Source organism: Rhinoderma darwinii, chromosome 7 (genome assembly GCF_050947455.1).
Source record: "Rhinoderma darwinii isolate aRhiDar2 chromosome 7, aRhiDar2.hap1, whole genome shotgun sequence".
Lineage (NCBI taxonomy): Eukaryota > Metazoa > Chordata > Amphibia > Anura > Rhinodermatidae > Rhinoderma > Rhinoderma darwinii.
Window position 1 is genome coordinate 114,548,972 of NC_134693.1, and position 19,761 is coordinate 114,568,732.

Here is a 19,761-nt window from a genome sequence, read left to right on the forward strand (position 1 = left end):
TTTGTTTTGTTTTCTATACTCTGGTTGCCTCGTATAGACCCAAAAAATACTATATATATATATATTAACCCCTTAGTGACCAGCCCATTTTAGGCCCTAATGACCAAGCTATTTTATTTGTCGCATTCAAAGAGCTATAACTTTTTTATTTTTTCGTCTACATAGCTGTATGAGGACTTGTTTTTTGCGGGATTAGTTGTACTTTTTAATAGCACCATTTTAGGGTACATATCATTTTTTTATTAACTTTTTTTGGGGGGATTATAAAAAAACCCTGAAATTCTGCCATTGTTCTATGCGTTTTTAAATTGACGCCGTTCACTGTGCGACGTAAATAACATGTTACCTTTATTCTATGGGTCGGTACGATTACGGCGATACCACATATGTAGAGTTTTTTTTATGTTTTACGACTTTTGCACAATAAAAACACTTTTGAACTAAAATAATTTGTTTTTGCATCGTCGCTTTCCAAGAGCCGTAATTTTTTTATTTTTCCATCAATGTAGTGATTATTTGGGCTTGTTTTCTGCGGGACGAGACGTAGTTTTGATTGGTACTGTTTTGGGGTGCATGGGACTTATTGATTCATTTTTATTATGACTTTTTTGGGGGGCAATGGAAAAAAATTGCAATTTCGCCATTGTTTTTTGCGTTTTTTTTTACGGTGTTCACTTTGCGGTTTAAATTACATATTAACTTTATTAATGGAGTCATTACGGTCGCGGCGATACCACATATGTGTACTTTTATTTATTTTTTACACTTTTACTAAATAAAACCACTTTTTATGGAAAAAAATGGTTTTATTTATTTTTTTACTGTACTTTTTATTAATAATCTTTATTTCACATTGATTACTTCTTTCACTAGTCCCACTAGGGGACTTTACTGTGCGATATTCCGATCGCTGCTATAATGCTCTGGTATACTTCGTATACCAGAGCATTATTGCCTGTCAGTGTAAATCTGACAGGCAATCTGTTAGGACGTGCCTCCGCGATTGCATTCGCGGGCCGCCGATGGGTGACAGAGGGAGCTCACTCCCTCTGTAAACAAGTTAAACGCCGCGGTCGCTATTGACGGCAGCATTTAACAGGTTAAACGGCCGCGATCGAAGTAAACTTCGATCACGGGTGTTGGAGCAGGAGGTCAGCTGTCATCAGACAGCTGAACGCCAGCTCAAGCCTGTACGGGAGACCCGTGCAGGACTTAGACTAGAATCACATGAAAAGGCATCAGCCTAGCCTAAGGCCCCTTAGTGACCAACGTGAAAAGGCGTATTGGTGGTCACTAAGGGGTTAAACTGTGAATCTGTTTGTGAGCCCCATGCGATTTAGGGTCCTATTACATGGCCTGTAAACACGAACGCCGGTCGTGACAGCTCGTTGATCGGCGCCCGTTTGCTTCTTTCACGAGGGATTGTTACTCCGATCTTCATCCCCATACATTTCTATTATGTCGGTAGCACATCCCCCTTTACACAGGGAGATGTGCTGCCGACAACAATAAAAGACGCGATCAGCTGATCAAGCGTTGGCTCGTTCATCATCTGATCGGCAATGATCGAGAACGAGCGCTCATATGAACGCTCAATTGCCCGATTATTGGCTTGTGTAAAAAAAAGCCCTTAGATTATGTGTGACTGCTATTATAGGAATACCCCTTAATCTGGATTGTGTTTAATAAGAATAAACCAACAGAAATAAACTGAAGCCGGAAATAGAAGGATTAAAAATATTTTATTTAAGAAATGGTAAAATGACAAAGATCGATAGAAAGATTAGAAGAGAGCTGGACAGCCGATGACAGCCGATGACAGCCAATGACAGCCGCCGCCGCCTCCGTCTCCCAATTGATTTATGAGCCTTTACAAAAGCAACAAAAATAAATAGTCCTTTAGAGTTAAACGTTTCTAGATGGCTGCTGCTTCTTCAAATAATTATTTTAACAATATAAATATACTATTATTTCTAGTACCGAGCAGACAAAATGCTGACGGCTATCAAACCAGCTTAAATAGACATACAAGTGTAAATGACACGACACATCCACATATGTACATACACAGGACAACGTCCACGCACGATTTGGCAAATGGTAAACATTCGACAGGTAACACGTTTTTATGAGGACCTGTTACCTAAATGATATGTAGACTGTAGCGCCATAGAAAAAGCAAATCCCTTACCCGGCAGGCAATACAAGACTCGGGCAAAATGCTGACTGGCATGTTAGCCGACTTGGCCAGCAATGGGGTGGAGTGCTGCTCTGTGTAAGGCCTTATTCACACGAACGTTTTGCGCGCGTTGCAGTTCCATGTGTCATCAGTATGTGCTGCGTGGCTGCGTGATCTTCACGCATATGCCATCCTTATGACACGCGGTTTTGATGTTTAGAAAAATAAATGAAGGAAATGAAGTGCTTCCGTGTGCCGTGTGCGATTTTCACGCACCCATTCACTTCAATGGTTGCGTGATGCGCGAAAAACGGCCAAGTATAGGACATGTCGTGAGTTTTACGCAGCGGACGCGCTGCGTGAAAATCACGGACTGTCTGAACGGCCCCATTCACTAACATAGGTCCGTGCGACGCGCGTGATTTTACATGCGTATCACGGACGTAAAACACGTTAGTGTGAATAAGGCTTAAAGAGGCTCTGTCACCAGATTTTGCAACCCCAATCTCCTATTGCAGCAGATAGGCGCTGCAATGTAGATTACAGTAACGTTTTTTGTTTTTTTTAAAAACGAGCATTTTTGGCCAAGTTATGACCATTTTTATATTTATGCAAATGAGGCTTGCAAAAGTACAACTGGGCGTGTTTAAAGTTATGTACAACTGGGCGTGTATTGTGTGTGTACATCTGGGCGTTTTGAATAGAAGTGTATGATGCTGACGAATCAGCATCATCCTCTTCTCTTCGTTACCACCCAGCTTCTGGCAGTGCAGACACAGCGTGTTCTCGAGAGATCACGCTGTGACGTCACTTCCTGCCCCAGGTCCTGCATCGTGTCAGACGAGCGAGGACACATCGGCACCAGAGGCTTCAGTTGATTCTGCAGCAGCATCAGCGTTTGCAGGTAAGTCGATGTAGCTACTTACCTGCAAACGCTGATGCTGCTGCAGAATTAACTGTAGCCTCTGGTGCCGATGTGTCCTCGCTCGTCTGACACGATGCAGGACCTGTGAGTGACGTCACAGCGTGATCTCTCGAGAACACGCTGTGTCTGCACTGCCAGAAGCTGGGCGTTGTGAAGAGAAGTGGATGATACTTCTCATCAGAACGCCCAGCTAGTAAAAGAAGTAAAAACGCCCCGATGTACGCACATAATACACGCCCACTTGTACTTTTACTTTAAACACGCCCAGTTGTACTTTAGAAAGCCTCATTTGCATAAATATAAAAATGGTCATAACTTGGCCAAAAATGCTCGTTTTAAAAAAAAACAAAATGTTACTCTTATCTACATTGCAGCGCCAATCTGCTGCAATAGGAGATAGGGGTTGCAAAATCTGGTGACAGAGCCTCAGTTCACATCTCGTTTCAGGCACGTCGGAGTTATACATTGGGAGTATTCCCTGACATAGGTCTCTGACGTGTGCCAACAACTTATACCACTGAATAGCAAACAGTGATATACATCAGCCATTGTATAAAATACATATACCGCGTGGTATACATTTTTTTTATTGTGTTTGTCTGCATAGAAAAGCGCGGTAGACCACCCTTTTCTATACAGTTATAAAACAGGTATTCCAATGCAATACCGGCCCAGCATATGCCAAAAGGATATTTTTCTTTACCATATGCTGGTTGAATAGAGGGTTATAGGCACGTCAAAGTATACGTCAGGGAATACTGCCGGCACATACCTTTTACATCCTTGGAAAATTAGATGTGAACTGAGCCTAAGGCCTTATTCACATGAACGTGTGCGTTTTGCGCACGTAAAAAAACGCAGCGTTTTTCCTGCGTTGCAGTTCCGTGTGACATCAGTGTATGGTGCGTGTCTGCGTTTTTTACGTGCGTATGTCACGCGTTTCACGTCAGCAAAATAAACTGAAGGAGATGTTTTTCTTTTTCAAAATCATTTCTTTAGCAACTGTTGCGTGAATCACGCACAGCACACATTTGTGCGTCCATGTGCCGTCCGTGATTTTCACGCACCCATTGACTTCAATGGGTGCGTGATGCGCAAAAAACACACAAGTATAGGACATGCAGCGAGTTTCACGCAGCGGAGACACGCCCCATTGACTTGCATAGGTCCGTGTGACGTGCGTTATTTTCACGCGCGTAACACGGACGTGAAATACGCTCGTGTGAATTAAGCCTAAGATAAGAAAACCCATACCACTACCTAGATGTCATTATCCTAGGCAGAATGGGCATAGATGGGGCACATTTTTCCATACCTTAGTACAGGGATGATGGGTCTTCTAGAATTTGTAGATGAGAACAAATCTGATTGATGAACACTGTGACAAAAATCCCAAATATGAAGGTAATGCATGTCAATGGGAGAATGAATATTGCGTGTTTTCATACAGCAGTATACATGGGTTATTTTGTGCGGAGTCCCCATAAAATATAAACTGCAGCCTGCTCCATCAGATGCCACATCTCAGACAGCATCAACTAATCAGGGTCTATTAATATTCGTTCCAACATAGTATAAAAAATGAACCTGAACCCCGATTATTTGCTGTGGGTAACAAGACCACATTTCCTTGAATACATAAGACCCATTATTTAGTGCCACAATAAATCTACAGGTGTAGCCATCTTTAACTTGACATTGATAACTTGCTGCTGCGTGATAACACAACAAAAGCCATTGAGAAGTGCAAGTTAAAGGTTTTTTTCCAAAGTGTATGTGAAGGGGTTTTCTCAAAATCATAAATGATCACCTATCCCGTTTCTGAGCTCTGGGGGCCCATTCCATGTCTATGGGAATGACGGAAACAGCCGAGTACAGTTCTCAGATATTTTTGTCATTATCGAAGACCGTGAATGAAACGGTGCGCGCATATTCGACCGCTGCTCCATTCAAGCTCCTTCTCACTGTGGAGGGTGCAGTGAAAGGATATGGGGGTTCTCAAGAATGATGGGGGTCCCAGCAGTGGGGTGCTCAACGATCAGATTATTATCACCTATCCTGTGGATAGGTGAAACTGTCTGATTTTGGGAATACCCCTTTAAGAGTCAAGTTAAACATTGCTACATCTGTATATTTTAATATAACGTTGACAATAGAGGATACAAATACCAATTAGGTAAGAACAAAAAAATCTTGTAAATAAATACTCTATTTCACAATATAAGTCCCATCATTGTACCTTAAAAAAGAAGCCAGAAGATGGGGAAAATTCTAGCAATGTTGCAGGAAAAATAGTCAAATATCTCTCTATATCTCCATAGTGCCATTGACATGGCTTCCACCTGCTGGATCTCCTAGGTAGATCACCTTGGCATTTTACATAGCAAATCAGACGCTTGTGCTGATAAGATCCAAAGGACTAAAACAGAACTGTCCATGGTGTCTCTGAGTTACCTAATACCTGAATCCTGCCCTAAAACCATCTCTCGAATGAGATTAAGGCCTAGTTCACACTGAGTTTTTTGGCACTGCTTTTGACGTGGAAATCGTGTCGGAAACCACTCCAAAAAACACCAGAAATCGCCTCACATTGATTTCAATGGGAGACGGAGGCTTTTTTTCCCGCGTGCGTTTCTTCCCACCTTTCAGTCTCTGACCTCCCATTTAAATCAATGGGGGGCAGAGAAAGCGTTTTATCGCAGCGTTCTATGCCTGCGGCACTCAATAGCCGCAGTCAAAAAACGCGGCAAAGAAAGTACAGGCAGGTCAAAATCTGCCCAATTTTTCTGCCTGCAAAAAATTCTGTGTGAACAGGTCCTAAAGGGGTTGTCCGGATTCAGCAACTTAATGTTATTTTTTAAATAATGAAAAGGTATACAATTTTTCCACTATAATTTCTTAATTAATTCCCCACGGTTTTCAAGATCTCTGCTTGTTGTCATTCAGTAGAAAATATTCATTGTTTACTTCCAGTGGATAAAATTCTGTCCATGGTCGTGTGATGGACACAGGTGCTGGGATCGTTACAGTTACAGCATGTGTATCAGAGCTGTGTCTTCTAACAATCCCAGCACCTGTGTCTCCATCACATGACCATGGACAGAAATGTATCCACTGGAAGTAAACAATGAATCTTCTTAGTGAATGACAACAAGCAGAGATCTTGAAAACTGTGATGAATTAATACAGAAAGTATGTTGGAAAATTGTCTAACTTTTAATTATACAAAAAGTAACACTAATATGCTGAAACTGGACAAACCCTTCAATTTAGAAGCTTAGCTATGTATATGACACATCACAGACAATTTTTTTTCCTTTTAGACACTCTAGATATCAAATTTAGATATTTCTGGACAGGAATGAGCACATTATATCCTCTATGTTATAAATGTAGCCTATGGATTTTCTGTAGGTAAAATTCATGCAAAGTTTAAAGGCACATTACAACCAACTTGCAAGTCAGGTGAGGAATCACAGTGTTTGGTAATTCAGGGTCAGCACAATTCATATCCCTGTAAATGGAAAAAATAAAAAATGACATTTATATAAAGGATAATTTCAAAATGATTCGATTTCTACTATAGGTGGCCATGTGGCCCAGTACACTGACCATTTGGCTATCAACACAGGTGGCTTAAAAGAATGAAATATCTTTTGACTTCTGAATGAAAAGGGCAGGTGACCAAAACCCGCAATGCCAAAGAACAACAGAAAAATAATCTCCGGGTCCCATCATCTCCCTACGTGGTCTAAGTGGCTGTAACGTCATGGGCAGCTTAAAGGCTATGTACACTTTTGCAAGCTTTTTTTTAAAAAAAAATTATTAAAACAATATTTTAGTTTCTTTATAAACATTTTTTAAATTGACTTTTATTACAAATTGTATTTAGTTTTTCTAATACAGCTTCTATGTATCCTCTATACATAGAAGCTGTATCGTTCGCTATGAGCCGATTCCGTCAGTTCAGCTCGACTGAGAGCGGGACCTGTGTGTGTTTAACATTCGTTCACATCTGCGTTGTGGCATCCGTTTTAGCGGATCCGTTGAAATAAAAATAAAAAAACGGACAGACTGACGAATGCCAGACTGAATGCAACAAAAGTTAAAATATGTTTATGTTTTTTTTGATGGATCAGTTTACCAAAACCGTCAAAAAATGTGTCTTTTATTTCCATCTGTTTCAGTTTGTCATCAGTTATTCTCAGGTTTTTAATGGATCCGTTTTCATCTTTGCATCTTTCTTGCTTTCATTTTTAGTCTGCGCATGTTAAGAAAAAAACCGGATCCATTAAACGTAATGCATAAGGGCCTGTTCACATCACCGTTCGCTTTCTGTTCCGGAGTTCTGTCTGAGGTTTCCGTCGGTTGAATCCCGCAACGGAAAGTGAAACCACAGCTTCCGTTTCAGTCACCATTGATATCAATGGTGACGGAAACATTGCTAATAGTTTCCGTTCGTCACCATTCCGGCAGGTTTCCGGTTTTCCGAGGGAATCAATAGCGGAGTCGACTGCGCTATTGATTCCGTCGGAAAACCGAAAACCTGCCGGAATGGTGACGAACGGAAACTATTAGGGTATGTGCACACGATAGCAGGCATTTACGTCTGAAAAGACAGACTGTTTTCAGGAGAAAACAGCTGCCTCGTTTCAGACGTAAATGCTCCTCCTCGCATTTTGCGAGGCTTCTCTGACAGCCGTAAATTTTGAGCTGTGCTTCATGGAGTTCAATGAAGAACGGCTCAAATTACGTCTGAAAGAAGTGCCCTGCATATAATGTATATAAGTGTCCTGCACTTCTTTTGACGAGGCTGTATTTTTACGCGTCGTCGTTTGACAGCTGTCAAACGACGACGCGCAAATGACAGGTCGTCGGCACAGTACGTCGGCAAACCCATTCAAATGAATGGGCAGATGTTTGCCGACGTATTGTAGCCCTATTTTCAGATGTAAAACGAGGCATAATACGCCTCGTTTACGTCTGAAAATAGGTCGTGTGAACCCAGCCTTAGCAATGTTTCCGTCACCATTGATATGAATGGTGACTGAAACGGAAGCTGTGGTTTCAGTTTGACTATCCGTTGCGGGGTTTACCCGACGGAAACCTCAGATGGAACCCCGGAACGGAAAGCGAACAGTGATGTGAACAGGCCCTTACTGTTACAAACGAATGGCATATCAGTTTGTATCCGTCATCCTTAGACTTTAAAGGGGTTGTCCACTACTGGACAACTGATGACCTATCCACCATTAGTACAGAATCTGTGGGGGTCTGACACCCAGACCCCGCACCGTTAAGCCGTTTCGGCTGCCTTCAAGCACCAGACGTACATGCCGGAAGCAGTTGGCTCCGGCTACTGAATAGCGGCGAGCTGCCGTACTGCAGCTCGGCTCCTATTCAAGTGAATAGGAGCAGAGCTGCAGTTCGGCCGCTATTCTAAGTACGGAGCCAACTGCTTCCGCCCTGTACATCGCATAATGGGCCATAACATCTGGAGTCCGGAGATAGCCAGAGCGGCTTAACGGTGTGAGGAACGGGTGCCGGACCCGCACCAATGATATACTGATGACCTATCCGGTGGATAAGTCATCAGTTGTTCAGTAGTGGAAAACCCGTTTAATGTTAAAATAAAAACCTGAAAGTTCCATTTCGTCAGGTTTCCGTAATTTTTGACTGAAACAGTAGCATGGAAGACTACGCTATTGCTTCAGTAAAAAAAAAAAGACGTAAACCTGTTGGAACGGATCCTGACTGAGCATAAATGATGCAAAAAACAAAACCCATTGAAATCAACGGGTTTTTTGACAAACGTTTACTTCCGTACTTGTGGTCCATTTTCCAACATTCAGACAAAGGTTGGGATGACTCATACTACACATGATATACGGACAATTCCTTGTGAACGGTCTTATTGTCAGTGAGATGTGTTTATTGCATTTTCTATAGGAACTTGAGTCTTGTTTTACAAAAGTGAGTAGAAAGAAGATGCCAAGGAATATCCTATGTTAAATCAGAATGTACCCGATAGATTCAGAAGAAATGGCTCATCGAAAAAATAATATACTGTTTCAGTTAGAATCGTGTGATGCCAAATCCAACTTTTCCAACCTACTGTTATACCGTAATGAGAACAATGAATGTGCACATATTATGGACCACTTATGGTGACTTATATTTGTAATATTCCGAACCTCTTGAGATGAACTGGTTAACTGACCTGAATAATACTGTCTCCCTGATTCCAGCACATTGTTTTTGTTTTTTTTCCTGTACCCCTGCCCCCATTCCAGAGATATGACCCACTGTTGTGATGGCTTCCTATATGCTAATCTGCTATAGATAGCCAACAGGGTGGAGTTAGCTTCTCAGCCTCTGATGCTGACCAATCAGCGCGAGGCAGCTTTAGTGTAGTTCACACCCTGTTGGCCAACTACAGCAAATCAGCATATAGGAAGCCAACACCAAAGTGGGTCGTATCTCTGGAACAGGGGATTCAGGAAGAAAAACAGCACTAGAATAAGGGAGACAGTGCTATTAATGTCAGGAAAACCAGTTCAACTTATATGACCTAGTGACAGGTCCTCTTTAACCCCTTCCCGACATTTGACATATGGCTACGTCATAGCCGGGTAGGGGAAGTATGGAGCGGGTACCCGGACTTAGCCCGCTCAATACAATGCAGGTGTCAGCTGTATGTTACAGCTGACACTTCACAGTAACGAGCGGGATTTAAATAGTTAAAGAGGGAGGCGACCCACTCTAGCAGCTCATCGCGCACCCCCGCAATGCAATCACAGGGATGGCGATGGTTGCTATGACAGCCTGGGGGCCAAATGAAGGTCCCCAGGTCTGCCATCTTTGTTCTCCTATTACGTTAGTATTGCAGTAAATAGTGCAAGCGATCCAACGTTGGATCGCTGGTTGAAGTCCCCTAGGGGGACTAATAAAAAAGTAAAAATTAGTCAAATAAAGTTGTTTTTTTATGTAAAGAAAATAATTATTGAAAGTTAAAAAAAAAAACAACCCTTGTACCATTTTTCCCCTACAGCATTGTAAAAAAAATAAATAAACATAATTGGTATCGCCGCATGCGTAAAAGTCTGAACTATTACATCATTATTTAACCCGCATGGTGTACGCCGTAAAAAAAAAAATGTAAACGCCGGAATCGCAATTGTTTTGGTCAACTCATCTCCCACAACAAATGAAATAAAAGGTTATCAAAACCTCGCATGTACCCCAGAATGGTAGCATTAAAAACTACAGCTTGTCCCGCAAAAAATAAGCCTCATAGCACTTAATCGACGGAAAAATAAAAAACGTATTGCTCTCAGAATTTGGCAACACAAAATAAATTACATTTTTAACACTTCGTTTTTCCTTGTAAAAGAAGTAAAACATAGAATAAATTATATATATATATTTGGTATCGCCGTAATCGGATTGTCCTACAGAATAAAGTTAACATGTTGTTTTAATTGCACAGTGAATTCCGTAATAAAAAGCGCAAAAAACATTGGCGGAATCGCTGTATTTTTCATTTTCTACCCCACAAATAATTTTTTCCCTTTTCCTAGTACATTATATGGCACAATAAATGCCACTACAAAGAACGACAACTCGTCCCGCAAAAATCAAGCCCTCATAGGACTGTATCGGCGTAAAAATAAAAAACTTATGGTTTTTGGAAGGAGGGGAGGACAAAACGAAAATGAAAATCTGAAAGTTGTTTACGACAAGGGGTTAAAGCACAAAGAGCCATAGAATGGATAGATTCATCCAGGCTATATTACTGATAGATGAAAATCCAATAAAAATAGGTTTTTGTTCCATAAATATCAATACCTACAGTTTATTACCATGTAATATGTCAAAGTGATATCCTGCAGAGAGCAAATGGTGGTACTTCCCTCTAGTAGGCACAGAACACTTCATATAGAAGAAAAACAATGATAAGAAAGTTATATAAATTCACAGTCTACACAAATGTACTTTTCAGACATATCTTAAAGGGAAAGTAGCATCAGAAAATGACATTCAGGTTTTATTATAAAAATACGAAAAAAAAATGAGTGGTGTTTGTTTTATTTTTCAATACAAATCTGAAATATTCACGTTTTTACACTGGTCACTGGAGTACAGTTCCTGTTTTCTACAGCTCACTTTTCAGCTTTACTGTATAGCCTGGAGCAAGGTCAAAAGAGCAATCTCATTATCATTATAGAGCAGATGATACCTCTCTTGTACTGCCGGAGGGGGGGGGGTCACGTGTTTGTGGATAATTTTTTGGACGCAGTAGCGTAACTACCGCTATAGCAGCCAAAGCGGCTGCTACGGGGCCCGCAGCATGAGGGGGCCCGTGCCACCCACCGGCACAGGCCCCCCCTCCCATGGCCGGAGGCTCCTGCTATGGCTGCTACCGCACGACGCCACTGAAGGGGTTGTTCCTACATAAGACATGCATCCCCTATCCACAGGATAGGGGATACATGTGGGATCGCTGGGACGCCCAGCGATAAGGAGAACGGGGGACCAAAAGTCCCCCGATGTTCTCCATGACAAACCTCAGACTTCCGGGCTCTGTCTGCAGCTCCATATAAATGACTTGCGCACCGGTCGCGCTTGTACGCATGCGTGACCAGCGCTCCTTTCATTTTTATTGAACTGCGCAGACGCCGGAAGTCCGAGGTTTGTCATGGAGAACTTCAGGGGACTTTGGTCCCCCGTTCTCCTTATCGCTGCCAGCGATCACACATGTATCCCCTATCCTGTGGATAGGGGATACATTTCTTTTGTAGGACAAACTATAGGCCATTTTTTTTTGGGGGGGGGGCTATATGGCGTTATCTACAGGGGGGTCTGTATGGCGTTATCTACAGGGGGGGTCTGTATGGCGCTATCTACAGGGGGGGTTAGTATGGCATTATCTACAGGGGGGATCCGTATGGTGTTATCTACAGGGGGTTCTGTATGGCGTTAGCTACAGGGGGGTCTGTGTGGCATTATCTGCAGGGGGCGGGTCTGTATGGCGTTATCTACAGGGGGCGGGTCTGTATGGCGTTATCTACAGAGGGGGTCTGTATGGCGTTATCTACAGGGGGATTCTGTATGGTGTTATCTACAGGGGGGTCTGTATGGTGTTATCTACAGGGGGGGGTCTGTATGGCGTTATCTACAGGGGGGTCTGTATGGCGTTATCTACAGGGGGGGTCTGTATGGCGTTATCTACAGGGGGGGTCTGTATGGTGTTATCTACAGGGGAGTCTGTATGGCGTTATCTACAGGGGGGGTCTGTATGGCGTTATCTACAGGGGGGTCTGTATGGCGTTATCTACAGGGGGGCTGTATGGCGTTATCTACAGGGGGCTGTATGGCGTTATCTACAGGGGGCTGTATGGCGTTATCTACAGGGGGCTGTATGGCGTTATCTATAGGGGGCGCTGTGTGGTGGAATCTATAGGGAGGCACTATCTAAAAGGGGGGGTTGTGTGATACCCAGCGGAGGGGGGCCCCAGTCAAAAGTTTGCTATGGGGCCCAGTCTTTCCTAGTTACGCCCCTGTTTGGACGCTTTCTGTTGCAGCTACCATAAACACATACATAACCTACTGCACGGTCTATGAAGACAATGCAGGGAGGATGTGTGTGTCTCAAATATGGTCAACCCCATGGAAATTTTTAAAATAAATGACTGCAAAATAAAACATTTCATTGATAAAACTAAAATGACACAAGGCTGTGATGGTAATTGCATGGCATGACTGGTGCCAACTGTTTCTCCCCTTCTGTGTCAGCACAGTGCCAATCAAGATTTGGACTGAACAGTTGAATCATCTGAAACAATCTGGTTGCTAGGGAGACACTGCTTAACAACCAGAGCTTTTTTGATTAAGGTTGTAAGGTAGGATGTTCCTAGCAACCAATGGAGAGAAGAAAAGGCTGCCATGATGTGATGAAGGCCATAATGACAGCCTCTTTTCCTTCTCATCGACAAAATACACTCTGTAAACACTGTGGGGGGATTTATCAACTTACCTACGGCAATTTTCTGGCGTCGAAAAGTTGCAAACGGCTCGAAGGTCGCAAAAATTTAGACTTTTGAGCGGTTTCCACCACTCTTGCTACTTTTCTAAAAAGCGGGAGGAGCTTAGCGGAAGGAGGCGGGGCCGCCCAACGTATTTACTATAATTGACACCAGAGACTGTCATAAATTATAGTGGAAATGTATGCCAGTTCCAAGCAGGTGTAAATTTCACTCAGTGGCACACAGACAGCTGAAGATGTGGCAAATTTATTAAAAGGCTTCTCTTAATAGATTTGTCACATCTTACATCAGCTGGTTTCTTATTAAGACTGGCAATTAAAACATCAATCTTAATAAATCCCTCTCAAATTGTGTTGACAACCATGTGGACACCACTTAGGGATAATTAGGCTATGTTCACACAGAGTTTTTTCGCAGATTTCGATCTGCCTGCAAGCCGTTTGCTGCGTTTTTCGTCCGCACCCATTGAGCGCCACGGGCAAAAACGCTGCGAAATACGCTTTCTCTGCCTCCCATTGATGTCTATGGGAGGTCAGAGACGTAAACGCCTGAAGACAGGGCATGTCGCTTCTTTTTCTCGCGGGAAAAAAACGCCTCCGCCTCCATTGAAATCAATGGGAGGGATTTTCTGACTTTTTTTGTGCGTTTTCCGACGCGGTTTCCACGTCACAAAACTCAGTGTGAACTGGGCCTTAGGTTTTCTTGCTTCTGCTCTTCCCTATTAAACAAGCCACTAATGATAAAGCACAACTGCTATCTAAGAAAATCCATTTTCATCTCTAAGACATGGACATCTAAACAAATGTAAATGTTCCTCCTTTCTGCCCACATAGGACTCAAAATGTATAACTGGAAAAGCCAAACGCACATGTTAATGGGGGATATGGGAACTTTTGAACAACAATAAAAACAGGTCTATGGTCAACAGTAGTCTGCGGATCCCTTGTTCTATTAAATACATAGGCTTCGAGTCACATCAATTATTATTTTGATGTGAAGGTGAATACTGACTGTAAAGTGCGATATTATTCCCGTACTGTGGTATTACTATAGAAATTGGCGTAACAGCTAAAGTTTGCAGACCAAAGATTTTTCAGCTGCTAATTTCATTCTGCAATATAAGAATTTTCTGCCCACAATATTAAGATTAATATTAAGTTGCTGTTAATGTTAAAGATTAGTATTTATATGTGACTCAGTCATTTCCAAATCTTCTCAACATGAAAATGGACACATTGATAAATGAACATATTAAACCACTGAATTACACCATAAATATATAAACATTTAAATAGGTTGAAAATTAAAATATCATATAAAAAAAACTGAATACCTGTGAAAGTTTGTCACCTGTAATAACCCATCCCTGTCCTGATAGACCTTTCAAAATCTTTATGGAAAGTAACTACTAAAGGGGTTTTCCCATCTCAGACATGTGCGGCATATCCATAGGATCGTTGGTAGTCCCAGAGGCTTGAACAATAAGTAGCCAGGAACATGCACGACCACCTCTCCATTAATTCTGTCTGGATACGTCGGTCTCGCCTGGTGAAACAGGGGTCAAGGCACCACCGTACTCCCAATACATGTGGGTATCTGAGTTGGGATCTCCTTTTATCAGACATTTATGGCTTATCTCGTGGATATACCATAAATGTCTAAGATGGAAAAAAAACCGAAACTGATTTACTGAACTGACCAAGAGTACAACCTATAATAATAGAGAAAAAAGTACATTGTGGGATAGGTAAAGGAAATAAAATGCTTGGATCCAGAATACAAGTTACAAATATAAGGCCTGAGTTAGTCAATTTTAAAGATTCATTGTCTTTTTTTTTTTTTTTAAAAGAAACAGTCCCTTTCTCTGACATTTACTCCTCGACGCCTGCTCTTTATATAAAGGGTATCTGTCACTAGGACAGTTCCCTTTAAATTAGAGGCAAGTTAGTAGGTACTGATCAAAGCGGTTAAACCGAATATTCGCTGTACAAAGATAGTGCGCAGTCTCTTCTTAATCCCTCACGCCCATTCAGAAGCTTAGCAAGGACCCTATAGGTGCTTCACTATCCTGTAGACTTGATCAAAGCACCAGGAGGAAATCATCTCAATGCTTGTGACTTCCGAAGAGGTGGAGCACTCTTAAATTTCGACTCCCTCAATAAAATAATTCAGGGGGCGATTTAGTCTTTTTGGGCATCTCGTTCAAAGACCGCTCTCCTACTAAAAGATACCCTAGAAACATTGTACCCCAAACATTCATAAATGTATGGCTCAACATGTTACGGTAGGTCTCTTGTAATATTGTTGGACCTTCCGTACCCAATTCGTCACAATAAATTTTCACAGTGCATTCCTGGGCACATTCCCCAGTATGCCCAATAATGTAATAAATACAACAAATACAACTAGTTACAAATAATAAACTGGTTCGCGGACATATAAAGGTGCTGCAAATCACAGTGAACTGAGCTTATTAGAAACAAATACTGAAGATAAAATAGCTAATAGAACAAGACGTCACCTAGAGTTTTCTACATTCTCCGTAGTCTGAGCCCTTTGTGTAGCCAACATGTAAACACAAACCTCACAAGAAACACACAAGACGCTTATAAAGTGCACACAAGCTTCAAGATTGAAAGGCCGAGCTTGTGCGCCGGAGAGCTGCCCTGGATTCTTTATTTTCGGATGTCAGTCAAGGCTTGTTGAAAGATTGGTTTCAGAGTATTATAAATGAGGGATTTGTCTTCTGAATCTTGTTTGAGCTGTAAAATCAATATTAGATAATCATATTATTATTAATATTAATAAAGGTTAGACATACCAGTAATCACACACAGAAACAATTTGTAAGAGTGAGTCCAAATGGGCAATATGTCTGTTTCCTTTGGCCGTGATGTAGAAAAATGTATACCCGAAATGGAAAGTTGTCCGTATTTGACTAATTCTGAAGTTAAACCAGAAGCCAAAGATTGGTAACCAAGTCCTATTTACTTTCAGAGATATTGGCTTTCTTCTATTTAGTTACGTCGGACATTTTTTTGCAAAAATGACAAGGAAGTGTAGCCGTGACGGTTGGTTTTTTAGAATTTGCTTCTCAAAAATGGAAGGTAAATTGTCGCTTTGTTATTGCTTGGATATGGCTGACAAAATGAAAGTTTACGCTCAGTATCTGAGAAGCCAACACAAAAGTGATGATCATTATGGCTGCAGTTCATATTGTCACTTTTTCAAAAATGTCTGCCGCAACAAAAATCGAAAGAAAACATAAAAAGGTATAGTAAAAAAAAAATGGAAAAAAACAAAAAAATCTTAAAAAACATAATAAGCAATCAATGCTCTAACTTTTGACTTACTAACATATAGCAAAATGAACACTTTAGGAGTCACCAGCAGTCCTGTGTACATCCTTCAAGAATAGGGTGCACGCCGCTGACACCTTAAAAGGGTTATCCGGTTTATAAAAATTGATGGCCTAGTGGGTTGAAAAAAAGACATACATACACGGAGATAGTCTTTTTATACTCACTTTAATGGTGTAGAGCAATTTGCCATAGATTGGAAAAGTTCTTCCCTTCCAGATCCCTACAGATTCTACACAGATAATACCAATAACCCAGTATATTTTGTTTCTCCAGTAAAATAACTCTTTCTCCGGGTCTTTAACATGGATAGCCTATCCTTAGCACCTGACCTTTGGGATCCGAACAGTGAAGGAGCCGCGGTGCTGGCATGAGTGTCACGTGCCCTTCATTATTTACATAGGCACAGCGGCTCGTCAATACGCTTCACTGTATAGGAGCTGCAGAACCAGGCACAGCGGCTCACAAAGACGGTCCGTGTGCCTATGTAAACGATAAACGCTGCAGCCCCTTCTCTCTGCTGATCGTGGGAGTCCCGGAGATCGGACCCTTACCAATTATACATTGATGGTCTATCCTGAGCTCGAGTCCTAGAGAACTCTTTTAAGTCCATTCTTACTCTCCGCCATAAGATACTTCTATGTACTCTTTCTTGACTGATTTAGCAAATCCTACACAGCATGTAACCTACAGCAGACACTGGATATGTGCACTAGATCAGGAGAAGCAAGTAGCGAGGAATCATAAAAGAAGGAAAAGGCGGCTTCTGAGTTTCCTAATGAAGTTCACAAAAAATAATAGGTTTTGGTCTTTCTTCTACAATTCTCCACAGTGGACTACTATAACCTAGCTAATTTGTATCCATTCTATCTGATTACATACTATTGTGGTATTACTGAAGGGACAAACACGGGATTTTTAAAGGAAGATTTTCCAAGTTCTTTGGTGCCCACAATGAACACAGTAAAATGCCCCCCAATTATACAGACTTTGCCGACTTTCTACATAAATGACATCACAAACATTTACCGTACATGAGGTGGTTTGGGGGTTTGTGAGAGTATTCCTGTCATACTCATGGTGGACTACAATGGTATTGCAGTTTTTACCTAATATCTCTGCTAGTCTAAGATAAAAAAGGGGTTATGATTAATAGGCATTACTGCTTAGGATACTGAAACCGCCCCAACGCTGTGCAGTACCTACCATAGTGAGAGCGATGATCATTCGTGTCAGTATTGCGTCCTCTACGTCAGAGGGGAGCGGCTGCAGGTTACTCACACACTGCAAAATGCACAAGATGGTTTGATGCTGACCCTATAATGAAATAAATACCAAATGATTTAGCATCTGCAGAACACAAAAACATATTCCGCATCCTTACAGACATACGGAGGGTGTACATGGTCTATGTGCATCATAACTACTACTTCCTCAGAAACTGTAGTGTGCAAGTCAGTCAGCATCCGCTGGCACATGTTTTACCGCAAAATACCATCATGGGATGCAAAGCAAGCAGGATTAAATGGTTGGAGGGAAGCTCCACTTTTGAGAAAAGAAGAATAAGGGAACAGGCATTCTGTTATATGAATCTCATTATCTCCGTCAGGAGGAATAGTTCTGATGAGTCGGGAGAAGGAGACTGCCAGGTCTCTCCCCTCTCTCTATGCACACAATGCAGACACGATTATTCTTGTATAACATATCACCGCCCCTGAATTACAGCACTGGTGGTGTGAAGGATTCATACTGTCCTACTACATGGTCATTTCAGTTTCTATAATCTCCTGGCATTGCCCAACCTAGAGGTAGGTGACAGCTTCAGACTCTCGGGTTTTTGGCTCATCTAGCATGATCCAGAAATAATCTATAAGGTTATGTCCACACGGGTCGGATTTGCTGTGGATAATTCCACAGCAAAGCTGACCCGGATTCTGTAGGGAATTCTAGACGAATGTCTGCACCAATTTTTTTTTTCTCATTTGGTGCAGATTTTCAGCTGGATTTGTCGCTATGGAAGCAGAAAGGATAAAAAATGAACATACTCTTTCCCAGTGACGCGCCTCTGCTCCCACGTCTGGTCTCTGTTGAGCCGGCCGCCTGGGATGACGTTGCATCTTAAACAACCGCTGCAGCCTATGATTAGCTGTAGTGGTCAAATGGGACATAACGTCATCTCAGAAGGCCTGCAGCACAAAGGGGGGCACAGAGAGGCATCGATATGGGGGACCGGGGGAGGTAAGTATGATATTTTTTTATTATTATCTGAACTGGAAATAGGGACTTTTTTTTTTCCACAGCAAAAATCGCAACAGTTGGTTTTTGTTGTAGATTTTACTTCCGCATTGAACTTGATAAAAAAAATTTGCAACAAATGTGCAACCATTCTGCATCATAAATTTACATGCTGCAGCATACATTTAATCCGGACTGCAAGTCAATTTCTGTGCGGAAAATTTCCAGTCAGGAAATATGCAGCAATTCTCTAAGTGTATGTTCAGATATTTGAAAAAAGGATTCGAACATTGCATCATAAAAAATGTGGCTAAACCAAGCGCTTGATCAGTAGTGTGTCCTCTTCTTAAAGAAGCAGTGCTAAGAAATACTCCTAGGAATGCTACTTTGGGAAACCACATAGCACCACCATGATTTGCCCCAAATTTTACCCTATCAATTGGATAAAAACAGCACAAAAATGCAAACAAAAACACAAAGAATGGGATATTCTTCTGTTTGTAAAATAAAGCCTAATCATGGTATAATAAAAAAAGTAACTTTCTAATACATTTTGTATTTCAATTCCTCACCATTTTGAATATCTATGCTTGCTGTCAGTGTATCGAACATTTTTTTTTTTTTTTTACATCCAAAGGCTATAAAAATTGTCCTGATCATCTCCAAATGACAGTACACAGTTCTCGTTACAAGAGAGATCTTTTACACTGTATTTTAGTTGGACATGATCGGCTGGTCATATTTCAGATATTTATATGAATTTCACGTCATTTACCTTTTCTAGCAGGTAGAGGGCGCTGTCTGGATCACTGCCATAACTTGCTAACAAATGAACACCATCCTTTGTGATCGCTGGTTCCTTCAGCTGTTCAATCCATGACCACATTAAATTGCTCAACACAAAAGGGTTTCTCTCCGCGCAGATCCGATCCCAGGATGATTCTCTAGAATTAAGCTCTTTCTAATGGAATAGAGGTGAATAAAGATCCTATTAAATCACTGCAATAACAACCCTGA

General features: G+C 41.6%; 1 protein-coding gene across 2 annotated transcripts in view; it reads right to left on the reverse strand.

Moving 5' to 3' along the window:
- Positions 1–12,236: 12,236 nt before the first annotated feature.
- Positions 12,237–19,761, reverse strand: part of PTPDC1 (protein tyrosine phosphatase domain containing 1) — a 68,045-nt gene continuing 60,520 nt past the window's right edge. For both annotated transcript variants that reach the window (XM_075833856.1, XM_075833855.1), the window contains 3 exons: positions 19,520–19,705; positions 17,716–17,826; positions 12,237–15,912 (listed from right to left, as the gene is read on the reverse strand). In XM_075833856.1, coding sequence (XP_075689971.1) covers positions 15,826–15,912; positions 17,716–17,826; positions 19,520–19,705 — 384 coding nt within the window. In that variant the 3' untranslated portion in view covers positions 12,237–15,825. The remainder of the gene's footprint in view (positions 15,913–17,715; positions 17,827–19,519; positions 19,706–19,761) is intronic.